This window comes from Taurulus bubalis (assembly GCF_910589615.1).
Source record: "Taurulus bubalis genome assembly, chromosome: 3".
NCBI classification, from domain to species: Eukaryota; Metazoa; Chordata; class Actinopteri; order Perciformes; family Cottidae; genus Taurulus; species Taurulus bubalis.
Genome location: NC_136591.1, coordinates 14,166,233 through 14,184,633, shown reverse-complemented (window position 1 = coordinate 14,184,633; position 18,401 = coordinate 14,166,233). Strand labels below are relative to the sequence as shown.

The window sequence follows — 18,401 nt, the reverse complement described above, 5'->3', positions numbered from 1 at the left end:
TAAGCCTATTATGATGTGCTTTTCCACTCTCCCTTAATCTGACTCAGTTTAGCACGCTAGCTATTTGAAATCCATTCATAAACAGCGAAGTAGGGTAAAAAAAAAGTATTTTTCGCTGAGAATAAATTAAAGAATAAAGTCTCACGAGTAGGCCCAGACAAAATCAAGGAGATGTGTTAGTGGAGTCAAAGAAATGTTGCTTTTATTCAGTACAAGAAAAAGAAAAAAATGGATGCACACAAATCTAGCACAAGTTTCATCCCCCCCAAAAAAGAAAAATCATTTTCAAGTAAGATCCAAGCCAAAGTACACTGTTGCTTTCTGAATGAATCGCTGCCCCGTTCTGTCGAGTGAAATTTGTAACAGCTTGAGAGAATATTAGATCAATGAAGTGTTTCCTGTCAGTGATAAAGAACCAACCGAGTGTTTTTGGAATCGCAGCACAGGGGTGCAAGCTGCTCAGATGAAGTGGTAGGAAAGAGATCCCGTTGTGCACCAGACCTCTGCTGACTGAGACTGACACAAGGCGTACCTTTTACTCAGACACACAATGTAACATACAACGTGTTCATGTGTGAAAACTGTAATACTAGTAAACAGCAAGGAAATAAGTCACAGTACCATGTCAGTAAAAAAAACTAAAACGTTAGAATCCCATTTCTCCTGGAAGAATAAAAACAAAGCTGAACTGTATGTGGGCCAGACAGTCATGAACAGCAAGCAGTCTTCATTTGCCTTTCTGCAGCCTGTGTGACTGGGAGTGATGTGTGTGTGCACAGTGTGGACGGGAAAAGAGAAAAAAAAGAAAATAATTTCAAGATCCTTATCTCTCAAATATTAACTCAACAATATTATATTAATGAGACGATACGCATAATACAGACTCGATAACGTTGGTTTTGAGAAGAAAAAAAAATAAATCACATCTGAAATAGTCCGTTCAGTATAATGAATTTGTATTTCTAATCACCCTCTGTTGAAACAATAGCATGATACAACCCATTTATAATCGCACTAATCATCAGGTAAAATCAATAAATGATCCCACTGAATTATGAGCCAAACATAATTTCTGAGTGGCATGTGGGAGAGTGTGTGCATAAAACATAAGTAACAGATTCTGTCACACTGTGACATCCCCTCACCTCTTAACTCTCATAAATACATTATGTACAAAATGGCAATTAGAATAATAAATACAGAAGGAGGTTGTTTTAAAGTCCTGCTCCGTAATACGACTGCATCCTAAGGCGTGAAACAAAGCATCAAAGTCGCGGTTCTGTTCTGTGCGTTGGCGTTCGTTCAACAGTGGTTGCCCCTAATAGAAGGTGAAACAACTAGTATATATCCCTCCTCTCAGTTGAGAATATAGTCACAATTATCTAATGTTCACGTTAGGTTCACAGGCACAGCTGTAACGTTAGCTAGCGCAGCGGTGCTAGGTGAGCGAGCGGTAAGGAGAGTAGACACCTCGCTAGCTTCTGGCGTGGCGGTTCGTCAGAAGAAAAAAAGTTACTACATGGAGTTGTTCCAGACAAGTACCGTGGATCATCTTGAGTAACCGGGTCAGGATTTCTGGAAAGAGATGTTTGCCGTTGAATCTTTCAAATGTTTTTTTTATGGCGCTTTGAGCACCACGAGCCGAGTGCCATCTAGTACCGTTACATTGGAGCGAAGGCAGACAACACTCAGCAACTCACACCAAAAATATCTAGATTGATAAATAGCACTACAGGGGAGAGGGAAAATATGTGTTTTTGATTTTGGGCTGAACTTTCCCTTTTAATTTCTTTTTACTATTAAATATGAATTTCAGTATGGGCATCTATAAGTATCTATGGGAAGAATGTTTCAGCTACAAACTCCTCAGGTGGTAGCTAATGTTCTCACCATCTTATGAGTTAGGGGGAAAATAATACAAACACTTTGACAAAAAAGATAAAAGGTTCCTTCCATTAAATTCAATTGTAGTGGTGTACTACAGCTTCCTGTCACCGGTGGCAGCACTGAGCACACTGCTTAACAGCACTTTGGTCTGTGAGGGGAGAGAGGAAGAAATCCAGCGGCATTTTTGATTTGCCGCGGCTTGTCTTGACTTTAATAGAAGAGACCTCACTGGTCCTGAACCATTTGTCCCACATCACATTTTATTAGCGACAGAAACGGTGTTGCGGGAGCAGCCGTGCCGCACTGTGATACACAGTGTGAGGCTCCATAATCCACATAAAGGCCACTGTAACGATGGATTATATAACTGAAGCAAGCTGTCTGCAAGTTGAGCTTCCAATTGTAGCGGAATAAAGAGAAAGGACGGAGGGAGGGAACACGGACAAACACAGGTATGTTCCTTTTCATTGGAAATGCTACTGAATTCATTTATTTCCTCAGTGTCCAAAGGAAGCTGGACAACAAACCTCCCATTCACTGGAGGAAACAGAGGAGGCAGCCATGACAACACAATGCAGTGTAAGGTGACGCCATTCACACGCTCTGCCGTTCTGTGGAACACTCTTTGTTTGGGACTATTAGCATCCATCACTCAAATGTCCAACTGGAGCGCCAACAAACTGCAAACTGACTGCACCGTAACAAAATATATATATGTATGACGGGCCATGGAGAATGCTCAGTTCTGATTGGTTGGAGCGTGTGTATCATTTTCAATTATCAGCACACTCATTTTTTCCTCATTTTATCTGCTGTTAGGTGGCTTCCAACACAAAATATGAGTAAACAATACTGCATATTGTGATCTGGCACCCACAGCCACGGGCCTCCTAGGCCGGACCTCCGTACCTGCAGAATATTACTCTCTCAAATGGAATGATCATCGTCGTCACAGGAAAGACCGTGTTGACAGCAGAAAGAGGAAAACCGCAGCAGACGGGCGACTCGCTCTGAAGTGCTCTGACTGCTCACACACAGACCGCAGTCTGCAGTCTGACATCCAGTCCCACAGCAGCTCGCATCGGGTTTCCTGCACCGCCTGACAGCCAGCTCAGCGACTGCTGGTACTGGAGAAAGGCCGCCCCCACACACTGAACTGCAAATAAAGATGTTTCCATTTGCGACCAGACCGGGACCGTTCTTTCCCGAGGATTTGTTTAGCGGCGCACATCTTAGCAAAACACCTTTTTCTATGGCCGAGTTGTAATACAGGCAGGCCATGGCCGAAAAGTTATCAATCATTAAAATAAGTCATGCCTGCTATTGGCGATGCACAACTTGGTCTATAGCTGTCAGAAGCGTTTTGTTCATTTTGTTCAATTAGCTCTCAGAGGGGAAAAAGGACCTGCGGACACTGACGGCGATGGGCAACACTATTGGCCGGCCGAATCACGATTACGAGGCCTTGTGCTCGTGGCCTTCGTTGGTTAGGGTGGTTTAGGTTTAAACAGCAAGAGCAGTGAAATTGGTTCGAGTTAAGGTAATAATATCACGGTCAGCCAATCGGAGGCAGAGTCATGCCTTTGCCATAGTAGGTAAAAGGCTTGAGTTGAGCTGAGATGGGCCAGTTCCACAACGTTTTCAAACTCTTTCGCCTCGTCACGGATCTTAAGTTAAATAAAATCTTAAATTAAGTCTTCACTTTTTTTCTCCCCGACACTTTTCAAACACATGTAAAGTAAAAGTAGCAACTTTGAAACGTCAAACAAAAGAATAACATTTCAACAGGAAAACAACTGCAAATCCTCTCGTTTGAAACTGATTTCCCCTGTTTGTATATATTTGCACACGACAATTCCTCTTGTCCTGCTTAAACCCCCCTGAGCAGTGTAAACTTGGAGTCCCACTCCTTGCAGGGATGCGTGCTCTCAGATCCAAAATGCAGTTGTATCACAATGAACCACAGTACCCATTTTCATCAAACATCCGTAGAAAAAAAACAAACAGACGAACATTTCTCTGTCTGTGCAAAGAAATGCTGTGCTGTTGGACTGTCGAGTGAGAACCTGTCTCTGAGAGGTAGAGACGGTATGTGTCGCAACGTCGGAAGCCTCGCGAGGCAGAATATCAGCAGGCTTTCAGAGAGTACCACGCAGGACAAGGACCAGGAAAATAAAACTCGGGAAAAATGTTGGGTTTTGTCTTTTTGCTTCCCATGGTTGCATCAACCTAATCACGCGCCAGTCGGAGGAGAAAGTGCATTTGCACAGAGAGCCTCTGAGACCGTGTTTACCATTCCACCCACCACCTACTTTAGGCGGCCGGTGTCGCCGCGGTTTAGCATGTGGTGGTTAGCATTAACGCCACGGGAAGCGATGTGGTTCTTTGATGGAAAGAGTTTGTCTCGTAAATCTGTGAGTTTCTCTCTTGGTAATTTCCCACTTTAATCTCAAGAGAATCTCCAAGTTGTTTTCTTCTTTATTTATTTATAATATCAGCCTCCTCCCCCATCTCCATAGTTCTTTAATACCTAAAATGTGAGTGGTATTATTGACATATGTTTATTGTTATGCACCTTTCACAGAGTCAAATTCCTTGTATGTGCAATGTAATTGGCCAATAAAAGATTCTGATTCTGATGCATTGCCTATTTTTTTTTTTTCTCAATGCATTGCTTATGATGGGCTTTCGTGGTTTAGTTGATGGATTTTAACAAGTTATTTTCCGTTGCTTGGCTTCGTGTGGGAGCTGGAGTGTGTCTCCGTAGCCTATTGGACCACACAGCCGGCGAACATTCCCAGAATACTTGCTGACTTCGCTGCTTAGAGTGAATCTGGAAAGGCATTCTGGGGAACTGAGGTCATTATAAAGTATTATAAAGAGATTTATTTTGGCTCACAATGATACCAATTTCCTCTTGAAATGGGTCTTATGGTAACGCCCCAGCATGTGTTGCGCGGCTACCTCAGCAGATCGTGGAAGGAAGGAAAGAAGGAATGTGCCTAAACTGCCAGTATTAAACACTCCTGCAGACCGGCGAGTATCAGGCACCGGCGAACAGGAGCCCGGGTCTCGGATGCTTTTCCCCCTCCTGTATTATTAAGAGATATTTAAGAAGCGGTCCGGGTCACCGGCTCTAGACGGGGCTCGGTGCCGACTTTGAATCCGAGCTGAGAGTTTGCGTCAGCGTAACAGAACGCTTATCCTAATTCTTTTTTTGTCCTTGAACTAGTACCAGCCTATAGTGACTTCACAAAGGGATATTGGTGTTGGACCATACTCTGACCCCAGTGTGTGCCTCTCGCGTGTTACCAGAGTCACAAAGCAAAGCTTGCAATCTTTGGAAAAACCCAGAAGGTGGTTTAACAACATTTAGTATAGTCGCTCTGAATGGAAACTAATTCTGCCCACTGCACGATAAAAGAAGAAGAAGTGTAATACAAAGTCCAAGTTGCAACTGTTCCCTTATTTGGATGGAGAGAAATAACAAATGTCCTTGCTCGTTTTGTACATTATATACATGACTTTGCATGGAAATATAAAATGATTGAGAAATAATCAATATAGTCAAGCATGACCGGCAATAAATATAAAAAATGTTTGTACATTGAGCTGACATTGACATCTCCAGCTACTGCTGATTCACAAATGCAGTCACAACTTTAGAATGGTCCGTGTGGAAATGCTGTGTTTTTCAAAGATTGCCAGGTATTTATGTTTGCTCAGCTCAGAGTGGCGCTGCCTGAGTGGCAAAGACTGGGGCTGCACGTACCTTCACGTCGAGAGATTTCAAGCATGTGCACCGAGGACAACGTGAAACCCCTCACTCTTGAAAGAATAAACATGAACAGGGAATAAAACCGGCTTCCGCGTGCCGATAAATAAACAACAAAGCAGAAGCTACTGGCAGCACGAAAAAGCGCTTTCCCTCATACAAAACCAAAGTGGTCTTTTCATCCAAAAGGTCAAGTAGTCCACGAGAATTACACCGTGAAAAAAAAAAAAAAAGAAAACAAGCAAACAAATCAAAAAGTGGAAGTGCAAAGAGGAGCTTTTTTGTCTTCTCAAGTGTAAACCACACTCGGCTCAGTTTTCAGTTTCATTAGTCCGTCGGTTCAGAGACCAAAGGTACCGTATTCAGGAACCAGACTCGCCTCAAACCTCATCTGATTCGTCCTTTATCTTGCCCCCCCTATCAAAGTCTGGTTCCTCGACATTAAGCGGTTTCCATCCCAGTCTCTCTCCCCCTCCTCCACAGTCCTCCCCCCAGCCCGCCCACCGACCGGCCTCTCTCCTGTCCTGGATGAGTCTCGTCTTAAAAACGAGCCGCCGGCTGCGACCATCGGAACCGGGTTCTGGGGCCCAGGCTGGGCTTGGGCCGCCAGAGCCCTCGGGAACTGCTTCGCATCCAGCACGTCTTTGTACTGGATCTCGGGCCGGATCATCCTCAGGCAGGCCGTCCTCGTGGCGTTGTCCAGCCCCGGCTGGAGCTCGTAGCCGAGAATCTTCACCAACCCACTCTGGTACGGGCGGATGTTTTTGTCTCGGATCCGATGCGCCTCCACGGGCTTTCCGCCGTCCCTGAGGCAAACCCGGGCCAGATCTTCCCGCCGCACCCTGAGAAGAGCTACTTCCTCCTCCATCTGGGCGAGACCGAACCGGTTGATTTCTTCCCAGAAGGTCCGGTTGAAGGATTTGTATAAGTGCCAGTCCAGGGCGTTCCACTGCTGCAGCTTCTCCCGCTGCTCCTCCGTTACATTGGTCACCGTCTTGGCTGGTGAGCGTCCCCCTTTTCCACCGACACCAGCCGCTGTTGCCACTTTGCCCACCCAGCCCGCGCTCATCCCCCCGATGCCGCTGGGCTTCTGCTGCCGGGCATTGAGGCTGAACGAGACGACGGCATCCAGCGGCCAGCAGAGGGCGTGTCTCAGCAGGATCATGGACTGGTCAAAGTACTCGGACACCAGAATCAGGTTGAAGGTCTGGCGGATGATTTCCTCGGCGCGCTGAGCCAGTGTCGCTGAGAAATTGGCGTTGTGGTCCATGCCAAAGTCAAACAGCAACAGGTTGCGGGCATAGTGGTTGTTGCGGAGACGAGGGTCGTAGTACTTCCTAGGGTCGTCGGCAAAGTCGCCCAAGGTTTTGGCTTTTCGAAAGGCAGGCGCTACCTCTTTATAATAGGCAAAGGAAGACTCAGCCAGACCCACCGGGTTCCTGATGATGGAGAAATAGAAGGTGTCTGCAGGCATCACCTTCTCCACCTACAAACACAGAAAAGGAGAACTTGTAGTCACTAATAGGTGCTGTCAAACAAACCAAATCCATAGAGGTGGTGAGTTTCCTGAGTCACATTTAAGATGCAGAGAAGATTATTATTAAGATTATTATAAGAGTATTATTTGAGTATTATTTGCTCAATTTGACTCTAAATTAAGGAATAAGAGGACTTTTTTTCTTCTTTTTTCTCTTAGAGGAACATGTTGTCCGTAACCTACACAGACACATTAAAGTTGGGGATAGAAACAACGTGTATATCATAAAATTATAGTCCAGTGTATCCACATCCCCACAGAATGATAATCTACCTCTCCTCTTCTCAATAACTCACCTCAGGCTTGTTAAATCTCATGTGATTGCCCATGATGTGGAACTCCATGGCCCTGGGACCTCGGTAACCTTTGACCCTGTGGGCGTTGAAGGGGAGTGGGTAGCCCAGCTGGTAGCCCAGTGGCAGGGCGAAGCGGAGGTCCCGCTCCTCCCCGAAGCGGTACAGCATGTTGAGCACGGTACTGCTGGCCGTCTTGTGGGTCTTGAGGAACATGATGTGGGTGTGGGGCTGACAGGAGCCCAGAGAGGGCCCCTGGGCATCAGGGGACGTGAAGATGGAGCGACCAGCGGTCTGGACACTGCTGGAGGACAGGTAAAGGGCCCATTTCAAATTGTGTGCATTGAAAATCCGTTGAAAAAAGAAATGTGTCCTAGCGCCCACACTTGGTTTCTGGTAAACTCTTATTGGTGAATGGCCAGAGTTCATATGAGACAACGGCTAGACCAGTGGTTCGCAAACTTTTTCTGTCATGCCCCCCTTTGTTGACGAAGGAACATTGTTTTTCAAACTGAATTAGTGTGTGATCTTCCGCATCAATATGATATTAACAAAAAGTCTTTATTGCTGTCCCTTGCCTCATCCCTTTCCAGAGCTAAACCACCGTCTTTTGTCTTTTCAATTATCTGCTCTTCCATGTCTGCAGAGGTCACCGACAAGCATTGAAATATTTTTGTTTGACAAAGGAATAGTTTTGAGTTTATTGGCAGTTGCTGCATTAATAACTGTTGAAACCATGTCAATGGCTGCAGGTAGTATCAACTCCTCCACTGATTTGCGCTTTATACCAGTCACAAATCTGTCCATCTTGGTACATCACTTCCTTCTTATCTCTCTCTCTCTCTCTCTCTCTCTCTCTCTCTCTCTCTCTCTTCTCTCTCTCTCTCTCTCTCTCTCTCTCTCTCTCTCTGTATTTCTTAGGTGCAACCATATGATATAGTGCCCTATCTTTACAACTTGTTTGCAATTGTAATTGTTATAATTATATTTTATATTGATTTACCGGTGTGTGTCTGTGGAGTAATAGTGGAGCATTTAGCAACGAAAGAGACAGATGTTTTGCTGGAGGAGACCAAAAACAGAGCAAATATTGAACTCACATTCTGCTAATGTTGCTGTGTGTCTGCATAAGAGTAACAGGGACTTTTATTTCAATAATGTTCACTCTCATTTGCATTGAAATTTTTAACTAACAATAAAAATCTTCTCCTAAGACCTAAATACCAATATTGGCATTGACTCATAAATCAGTCGGGCTCTAGTGCATAGGTCAGTTAGAGGGCAGCATACTTTTAAAAGCCAGTTGTTATGCTCTGAGCGAACCACAGACATGCTCTCAACAGGCGGACGGACTGAAACCTGAACCTCCCTCAGGGCCCTTGGAACCAGATGTTTAAAGGTTAGAGTGAAGGAGTTAAATAAGAGCTTTGGAGAGGCCCTGTGCACCACAAGGAGAGTCAAAGTCTACTTTGGGGTTAGTGAATAACTTATTATTATGTTCTTACTGTGTGCCGTTATTCAGTATTAATACTAAAATCACATATTTGGTAAAATCGTACTTTGAGAAATATTTTGTACTATTAAAATAAAATTCCCAACTGTTTAAAAGTATCAGTGTATGTTACCTGAACAAAAACAGCAGAACAACACAGCTTGTTTCAATGCGCCAAATCAATATTTCATATCTCATGTAGCTCATTTTCAGAGCTCATTTTCAGGTTGTTACTAAGATTTTAAACATCTTTTTAAATGTTCCGAGTTGTAGTGCAGAGTCTTTCTCCAGCCAACACAGGCTCGATCTCAGTGGATTTTGAAGTGAAAACTGAACTCAAACTCAAAAAGCCTGAAACACGTCCAGGCCCACATGGGTGTGTATGTTTATCACCACGGTCCATTCCCAGTGCTTCAGATTAGATCACTGCGATGATCACCATCGAACGCTGAGGTGTCAGATGACCAAAAACAATTGAGGTGAAGAAGTACACACAGGCATTAACCCTATCAGCCCCACAGCTGAGCTCTATTTGCATGGCACTAGTTTCACCTGGGGACCTTGAGGAATTGGTCATGTTTGCAGAAGTTGTCTGTGATCTGTATTCCGTGTCATGAGATCATATTAGTCCCATTTGAATTGGCATCCCTGTGATTTGGTTGTATTTTTTTTTTTATTAATCTATTTATTCTGGGTTTTTGGGAGCAAATTCATGCGACACAGCAGAGAACCATTCGCACCTGAGAAAAAAGTTTAACATCTAATTATTGCCAATAAAAAGTGAAATGCTTTCAGCACCCTGAGGTAATCTGACAAAATGTGTTTTTTATTATTTTACATTTTTAAATGAATAGAAAAGATGTCACCTTTTATTAACCACTCAAAAAAACAATAACCGATGTAAAGAAAATAACTAATTCCAGTTCTAATCAACAAAAACTCAAAACAGTAGCATGGCACGGTGAGGAATAGGACACACTTGTAGGTATGTTCATGAATTGTCTCTGAATTGACACAAATACTACAAATAAACTATTTGCAGGCGGACTTTCCAAATAAAGTGCCACTAACGGACTTCACTAACTGATCCAATCGCGGAGCTGACATCGCTCCGACCCCGCATGTCGGCACAAAGACAACTTTGTGTGTTTGGCAAAAAGGTATCCCATGATTAAGTTTACCACCGGGACATTTAGCCTCTACATTGTTCTCCTCGGTTCCTCAGTGTGGTCCGTGCGGTGTCACATGGTGAGCAGACGGCTGCGAGCAGAACAAATAAATAGTCCACTTTGTTAATAGCTGTGCACATACACAGTTTGTGCCTCAATCGCACAATAAAAGGAAGCGAACAAACACACACTCCTTTGAACTGTAAACACCTGATGAGAGCAACTCTATCAATGATGTCGCAGCAGGTGGTCGGCCTTTGACAGGTTTTACGGCAACCAACTGTAATGCAAGAACTGAAACAGAGAAAGCTCAAATAAAAGTACAATGAGTAAATGCAATAAGGTACCTCTTGTTGAAGATGACCCCCAACAGCTGGCCAGCGAAGCCGATGGCAACGAAAAGTAGCAGCGCTTTCCACATCCAGACTGGACCCACCCGACCACAAACCAGCCACCGCAACATCCTGGGAGGAGGGTTGGAGGGGAAAAGGTAAGAATGGATGGATGGGAGTAAATAAGAGGATACGGAGGAGGGCCAAAGGTAAAAGTGTAGAAAATGATGGGTCAAAGAAAAGGTGAGAGATGGGAGTGAAGGGGGGGTGGGGAGAGGGGGGGGGAAGCGAGAGGGGGGGAGGGAGGGAAATGAGAGAAGCGGCACGGAATGAGGGATGGAGGGACAAAGTGATGGATGGATGGGGGAAGGAAGGAGAGATGATGTTATGAAGTGGAGGAGGGGGACCAGGGGAGATGATGTCATATGAAAGCAGAGAGGGGATGAAGAGATGGGAGGGAGGAGGGTGGAGAAGGGAAAAAGAAGGGCGAGAGAGAGAGGGAGAGATTTAGATGAGTCATAAAGTTAACATGACTAAGGCATCATCGTCACCGTCATCATCATCACGGGGAGGAAAGCAGCCTGAAAGCATCCAGAGACAAATACATATCATTTTATTTTATTTTCTGGTCAAAACGTCTGCTGATAGTTTCGATGATTTGTTCCTTGTCGCGTATATTTTGACCCTGAAGGCATGAACTCAAACTTTTGCCACGCCATTAAAAAAAAAACGCCTAGGTGGCGAAGTGGCAATGGGAAAAAATAACCGTCCAATCAGAGCCGAGTATGTAAGTGACGTAGCCGCGAACATGCCTGCTGGCCTTGGGCTGTAGAGAGGGACGAGAAATAGGCTGCCTGTGTGTGTACAAGGGTATAGGCCGCTGTGCCGTGTTCACTGAGAATCAATTATCGGGACGTTCTGGTAGTACCGAATTCACAGGACCGCGATGAGCATCAGCAGATGAAACTACGTCTGTCATGGCAAAGCTCGGACACGGGAGAGGGAGTCTGCATACAACCCCCTGGCTAATGTGACACTGAACAACTGCATTTCTGCACTCAGTGGTGCGGAGCTGAATGTGTGAGTGGGAGACCACTTCTGTATGTTTGCATACCACAGTGTAAACTTACAGTCCCAGTAAAGGCAGTCAATAGCAGAGTGGTCTGTTCTAGCACGCTCTTGCCTTGTTACACAATAAGAACATTAAGCGGTTAAACACACATGGGTGCAGCTCGAACGACCAACCACACCTCGTTGCATTGCCACAAGGACAACCACCAACAAGCTATTAATAATAAATTAAAACTGTTTGTCCAAAAAGTGAAGCTTGGGGGGCAGTTTATTTTTCATTGGGCACAAATTCCACAATAAAACTTCCAGCATATTGTTTATTTCAAACATCACACAGATGCACGATTGTGACCCTGATAGCGTTACATAGCGGCAACGCTTTGAGAATCACCAGCCTGTTTGATTTACGGTTCTAGCTAGCTACAATACTGGCAAGAGTTTCAAAGATGGAGGGGGAATGTTGCTGATAGTTTAGACCTCTGTTAACTTTAACGCAGAAAGCTTAACGTCTAGAGCAAGGGTGGGAAAACTACGGCTCGTGGGCCGTAGTTTTTCGAGCCCCTCGCTCGACAAGAAGAAGAAATGCAGCAAATCGCTGGACGACCTGCACAGAGAATTCTGCCGTCGGTTCTCTGATTTAAAAAAAAAGAAAGTCAGCTGGTGTCACATCCCCTCCCAGTAGACAGGACTCGGACGTATTGCGGCTGAGTGTCGACTGATCAGCTGTGTTCCGGCTCGATGCGGCCAAATGTGAGCCAGCTTTGGCTCATTTAATTGATGCCATACCTTAAGCAGGTTCTGGCCCGTTGATGGCTGCCGAATCTGGGTCGAATCTGGCATTATAGAAATTAATCAGCCCGATTCTGGGGCATCATTCATTCCGAGTCGGCAACCGTACCCGGACTGACGCGTTTCTTCTGGCGTGCCGGGTTCGGGCCGATGCTGGCCCCGGTTATTGACGCCAGAATCGGGTCAGTGTAATCGGCCCGATTCTGCGGCGTCATTCATCTCGAGTCTCAGCCGAGTCGGCAACCGGACTCAGCCCAGCGTGTTTCCTCCGGTGTGCCGAGCTTAAGCCGGATCTGGGCCCGGTCATTTTGGCTACCTGGGCTGTCATAAGAATATGAAACAGCACCGCAGGAGTTGGAATTGGAACTGATTGATCTTCAATGTGACTCCGTCTTAAAGGAGAAGTTCATCTCTTGGCGTGAGGACGAGAGGTCAAAACGCAGAGAAAAATAGGTGTAGACGGGGTCTTTGTCGGCCGCGGCTGGTTAGCAGAAGGCTTAACTATCAGAACGATGAAGAGAAAATGGCAGCTTTCCGCAAACGTTCGCCGTGAGCTTGCCTTAGCCGTAAGCTCGCCTTAGCTGTGAACAGAAGAGTGAACTATTAGTTACGATTTCTCTCTGAAATACTTCACTAATATTGCCAGACTCTCTTTTTGATCGGTTCTCTTCCTTTCTTGGGTTGCTTCGCAGTGCAGTCAGTCGTTGCCGAGGCTGGAATAGCAACTCTTCCTGCAGGATATTCCGCAGTTAAATCAGTGAGAAGGGCCATGCACACGCATCGGCATTTGCTGAAATGACATAGGAGTCTCTCACGGGTTAGATTTCCTAAAGTCTGAAAGCGGAGCCAAAGAGGAGGTGCAGTCGTCTGGTTTTCTCTCAGACTTGAATTACAATACGCTGAAAGGTTATGTTGGACTTTTTGCCCAAGGACACCAGAAGGAAACCGGCCTACCCCAACTTTAATGTATGACATTTTGAAGCTTCCAAGCTTGTAAATGAGCTTCACTGACCTTTAGGGAAGAAATTATAGCTAAACCTAAACTAAAGGTCTCAGCTTGTCTCTGCCAACGAAGTCGAAAACTGGGAAATGGTTCGTGCATCAAAAATACCCCCCGCCCCACCATCTGAATTGTTCCATGCAAAATACAACATTTGAGAAAGAACAGCAGGAAACTCACAATTTATAAAAATGTCTCCTTGCTCAGTTTGTTTTTTAGGTGATACTATTTTTATTGAACGGATATACGTCATAAATAATTGGAAAACAATTGTTACATTTCATTGAAATAGCAACAAAATGACAACAATAATAATGGTAATTAATCGTTAGATTTAGTCGCAAACTATAATAGCTTTTGTTGATATCCCTGATACAATTAGGTGACTAATCGTTAAATCAACAAATCATGTATTTACTTTTTCCACTTTATTCTGAACTTTTTTAAAACAGATCATTAAAATGGTTTATTGCTTCCACAATTAAACTGGCCATGGACAGATGATACTTAATAATAAAGCAAATGTGTTGCAAAGGTTGATGTTCGTGCGCAAAATAGGAAATTACTTTTCTGTGGTAACTTGAGACACAATATCTCAAGTGTGTGTGCATGCGTGTGTGTGCGATGGAGATAACAGAAACCAATCGCGTGTCTTCGCTGTGGCTGGATCACGAACAGACACCGGACAATATTAAACACATGCTGTAAACATATGGAGAGCAGAGGCATACAACAAATAATAAGAATAAAAGAAAACCCCTCCAGTCTCAGCAGAAGAAAGGCGGCACGAACACACAAGACACAGAATCAGCAGTGGCCACACAGTCTCCACACAGCACAAAGAAGCCTTCAGTGGGCATCCCAGCCTCCATTCCCACCCACACACACACACACATATATGCGCGCGCGCTGTAATAGAGACGAATAAATCTCGCAGATGATTTGAAAAAAGAAAGACGTGAAGAGAATGGCCTTTGAAGCGGACCCCCACCCCCTTCCCTCCTCTCCTTCACCCACACCTTCTCCCTTTTCCCTGCAGGATCACAGCGCAGCGCCACCTTTTTTATTCCCCACAATCACTGTGTCCCAGCCCGCCGGAACGTCTCCTTCTCTCCTCCCCTGCCCGACGGCTCCTGCTAGCTTTAGCTTCACGTTACCTGGCTCTCCGTCTGAAAAGCATCGTGTCCCCGGCCCGGCGTCGGTGTTATTGTGCGGCTGCAGAAGAGAGCTCGGAGCATCTCGAAGGCTTTCGGCTGCAGCTGCTCTGCCGCCGGGTACAGGTCAGGCCATGGATCCCCTCGGAGCGGCCCCCTCCGCGCCTCGCGCGCGGATCCCGGGTCGGTCTTTAGGATGCTGAGGGCTGCTTCGGTCCCGGTCGAGGCGAGGAGCAAATTCTGTGTCTGCAGCGACAGCTCTAACGCGTTATTCGGTTTACGGCCGACACACACTGTGGGCACGGAGAAAGAGAGTGTGTGCGTGTGTGTGGTGGTTCCGGGCGCTTTTCAGAATAAAATACAATTTTCGGACCTGCAGCAAAACGCACGAAGACAATATTCGTCTCTCAATTATCCTCAAGGTCTTCAATCCGTGTCTTCCAATGAGCCACAAACAACCTTATGAAGTGGTACAAAAGAACCATAAAAACATATACGTGCCATAGGAACACATTCCCGTGCAGGTGCCCTCCACACAGGGTAAATTCCTGCGTTTACCATGGTGCTCTTGTTTTCTAGAGTGTGACCTTCAACACACAGACTCTCTCTATCGCCAGTTTCACAAGTGCATTTCATAAAGTTTACATTTCGTAATCCTTTAATAACACAATGTCCATGACACACCAAGGACACAAGTCCAGTCAGAAGTCCAAGGGGCCGAAATCCAAAACAAGGTCTGCACTGCTTTTTTTCTTTCAGTTCACGTTTTCAGGATTTGACTCACTTAAATTGTCACCTTTATTTATTTCGAATTTGTTTGGCCTAAAACACACACAAAATGAATAAAAAGAATTTGCTCACGGAATCAGTTTATATAATAACCATGTGTATGTTGTTAATTGTGTATTAACTCCCCCAAACATGTGTCTCTCATGGTTACTGTCCTTAGTAATTACTAATTCATATCACACAATTTTGACAGAATAATGTAATTACTAAGGCCATGAGACCAATTTCCCACCCACACCCTAAGCAATTTATACATTTTGCAATCACATTTTTTTTTTTTATAAATCACAAAAACGTCACACAAAATAAATCACCCTAACCCTGAATCAGGTATTCTCTCCTTACAGGAAGATGCTCCTGTTGTTTAAATCAATTCTGGTGGAGGATGCTAAATACCTACCAGCACTGAGTTGGAGGAAAGCTTACGTGTCATCGCAGCAAGTTGTCAAGTGACAAAGATTGTGCTTTTATTTTGAAGGTACAGACATTGTATTTCCGGTAAGGTTTGTGTACCCTTGACAAATGCTTGCTGAATTTGCCAAATCTGACGTCAATCTGTAAAACTGCCAGTGAATAAAATGTTTCCTGTATAAAAAAAGAAACCTGCTATTCCTGATGTGACCATGACTTCTGGTTCTCCATCATCACCTGTACCGGTCTGAATGTTACATTCAGTTCTTGCTCACGTCACATAATTATTGTAATTCATAGTATAGTTACTTGTTACTATACAGATACAGATTTGATTTACAAAAAAAAACATATAATAAGCATTTAAAATGCAACACATTGTTAAAGGTGCTCATTATGAGGTCTAGAGTATATCTATTGACTCTACACAGCTCTCAACATGGCGATGGCTCAGCCGCTGGCTAGAAGCTAACAAAGCTAAAACCACTGCCGGAGCAAACAACGTCAATTGGGCAAGCGGTTTTAGTTGTAAACGGCGTATGAAAGCAGCACAGAGCGGCAGCCGTGAGCAAGCCAGCGAGGCATGAGTACTTCTTCCACTTGGCAGCCTCCCAAAAGTCACACTTGATCCTCAACACTGTGGATTTAAGTGCTTGAATGTTCAGGAAGCTTGAAGACTCTCCGCTGTGATACAAATTCAAATCCGGGTGCGCCAAGATTTGTCCCCCTGAGACGAGTGTTTTGCTTCATGCAGAGTCGGCGAGTGCAGAGGAGCTCTGCAGGTCACTGCTGCTGCTGCTGCTCAGTATCCTCACACTGTTGCAGCTGTTAAAATATGTCACTACTGCTTACAGAGCAGGAGCCTGCGAGTGGTATTCTTTTAACACCATGTTGAATGATGAAAATTCAGCTCTGTTTATGCTACCACCGCTTCTACGGAAGCCCTGAGAGGCAAGTGTGATGAAAAACAATTCTGAAAAAAATCATCTTTGAAACAGGTGGGGAGTTTGTTTTGCTTGTTTTTACAGATTGAAAACATTTCCTTAGAAAAAAGACTGGCAAAAGTGATCTGGCTGAAGTGATCTTTCAGTGTCTGAATGTTAAATTGTAACTTCAGAGTAAAAAAAAAATCCAATCAACGCAAAGGGAACAACCATCTTACAATTTAAGACAATCCTGATCAGTATTGATGCTGTGCGTTCAGCAGCACACAGCTCTGATTCTAAATTTAGACATAAAGCCTCTAATCGGTTAACTGCAGCCTTTGTTAAGGAGCGCAGCAACAGCTGCTCCTGACCAACCTCCCCTCCTCCCTCCACCTTAGTCATATGACCCAGAAGATAGCACCCTGAGGCTCTGCATTGTGTGTGTATGACTCAAAAAGCCAAGTCTATTGGCTGCAAGCTCCTAGCTGGATGAATATATTTGATTGGCTAGCGCAACATGTTGCCTGATGATGTTGGACTGTGCTGCCATTCCATTATCACTCGACAAACACCAACGCTTGGTGTGGCCCTATGCTTCAAACGCTCTAGGTCCCACTTAAGAGTTTGTTTGGACGTGGCAGGGATGGCAAGGTTCCAACTCCATGGCGTCTTTTCAAAATAAACTTCCGTCTTTCGGGACATTAGCTTTTGGCAAAAAAACAAGGAAGGGAGCGTGGTTGACGTTAATTTGGCTGACTTAAGAATCACGTGACATGGAAGTGACTGACAACTCACAAAACTAGCGAGTGACTTACTACTTACGTGACTAACGAGTGACTAACGACCCATGTGTCGAGCGAGTGACTAACTACTCACGTGAATAGCGAGTGACTAACGACTCACGTGACTAGCGAGTGACTAACGACTCACGTGACTAGCGAGTGACTAACGACTCATGTGACTAGCGAGTGACTAACGACTCACGTGACTACCGAGTGACTAACGACTCACGTGATTAGAAAGTGACTAACTACTCATGTGACTAGCGAGTGACTAACGACTCATGTGACTAGCGAGTGACTAACGACTCACGTGATTAGCAAGTGACTAACTACTCATGTGAATAGCGAGTGACTAACTACTCACGTGACTAGCGAGTGACTAACGACTCACATGATTAGCAAGTGACTAACTACTTACGTGACTAGCGAGTGACTAAAGACTCACGTGACTAGCGAGTGACTAACGACTCACGTGATTAGCAAGTGACTAACTACTTACGTGACTAGCGAGTGACTAACTACTCACGTGACTAGCGAGTGACTAACGACTCACGTGATTAGCAAGTGACTAACTACTTACGTGACTAGCGAGTGACTAACTACTCATGTGACTAGCGAGTGACTAAAGACTCACGTGACTAGCGAGTGACTAACGACTCACGTGATTAGCAAGTGACTAACTACTTACGTGACTAGCGAGTGACTAACTACTCACGTGACTAGCGAGTGACTAACGACTCACGTGACTAGCGAGTGACTAACTACTCACGTGACTAGCCAGGGATTAACAGGACTAACGATTCAAAAACGACTCTCCTTACTAGCGAGTGACAAACCACTCACGTGTCCAGAGAGTGACAAACTACTCAAGTGACTAGTCAGTGTCTCACTCCCTAACTTCTAAAGTACCGATAGCAGAACCGCTAACTCCGGACCTTGTCAATACGCTGTGTTTTGACTAAATTAGAACATATTCACATTTAGAAACAAGTTT

General features: G+C 44.8%; 1 protein-coding gene across 1 annotated transcript; it reads right to left on the bottom strand.

Annotated features, from left to right (window-relative positions):
• Positions 1-6,065: 6,065 nt before the first annotated feature.
• Positions 6,066-14,525, bottom strand: gal3st4 (galactose-3-O-sulfotransferase 4; the record flags this gene model as incomplete). The annotated part of the gene is made up of 4 exons (XM_079216156.1): positions 6,066-7,148; positions 7,496-7,793; positions 10,501-10,617; positions 14,503-14,525. The coding sequence occupies 4 exons, from the start codon at positions 14,523-14,525 to the stop codon at positions 6,066-6,068; spliced, it is 1,521 nt and encodes a 506-aa protein (XP_079072282.1).
• Between the last annotated feature and the right edge of the window lie 3,876 nt (positions 14,526-18,401).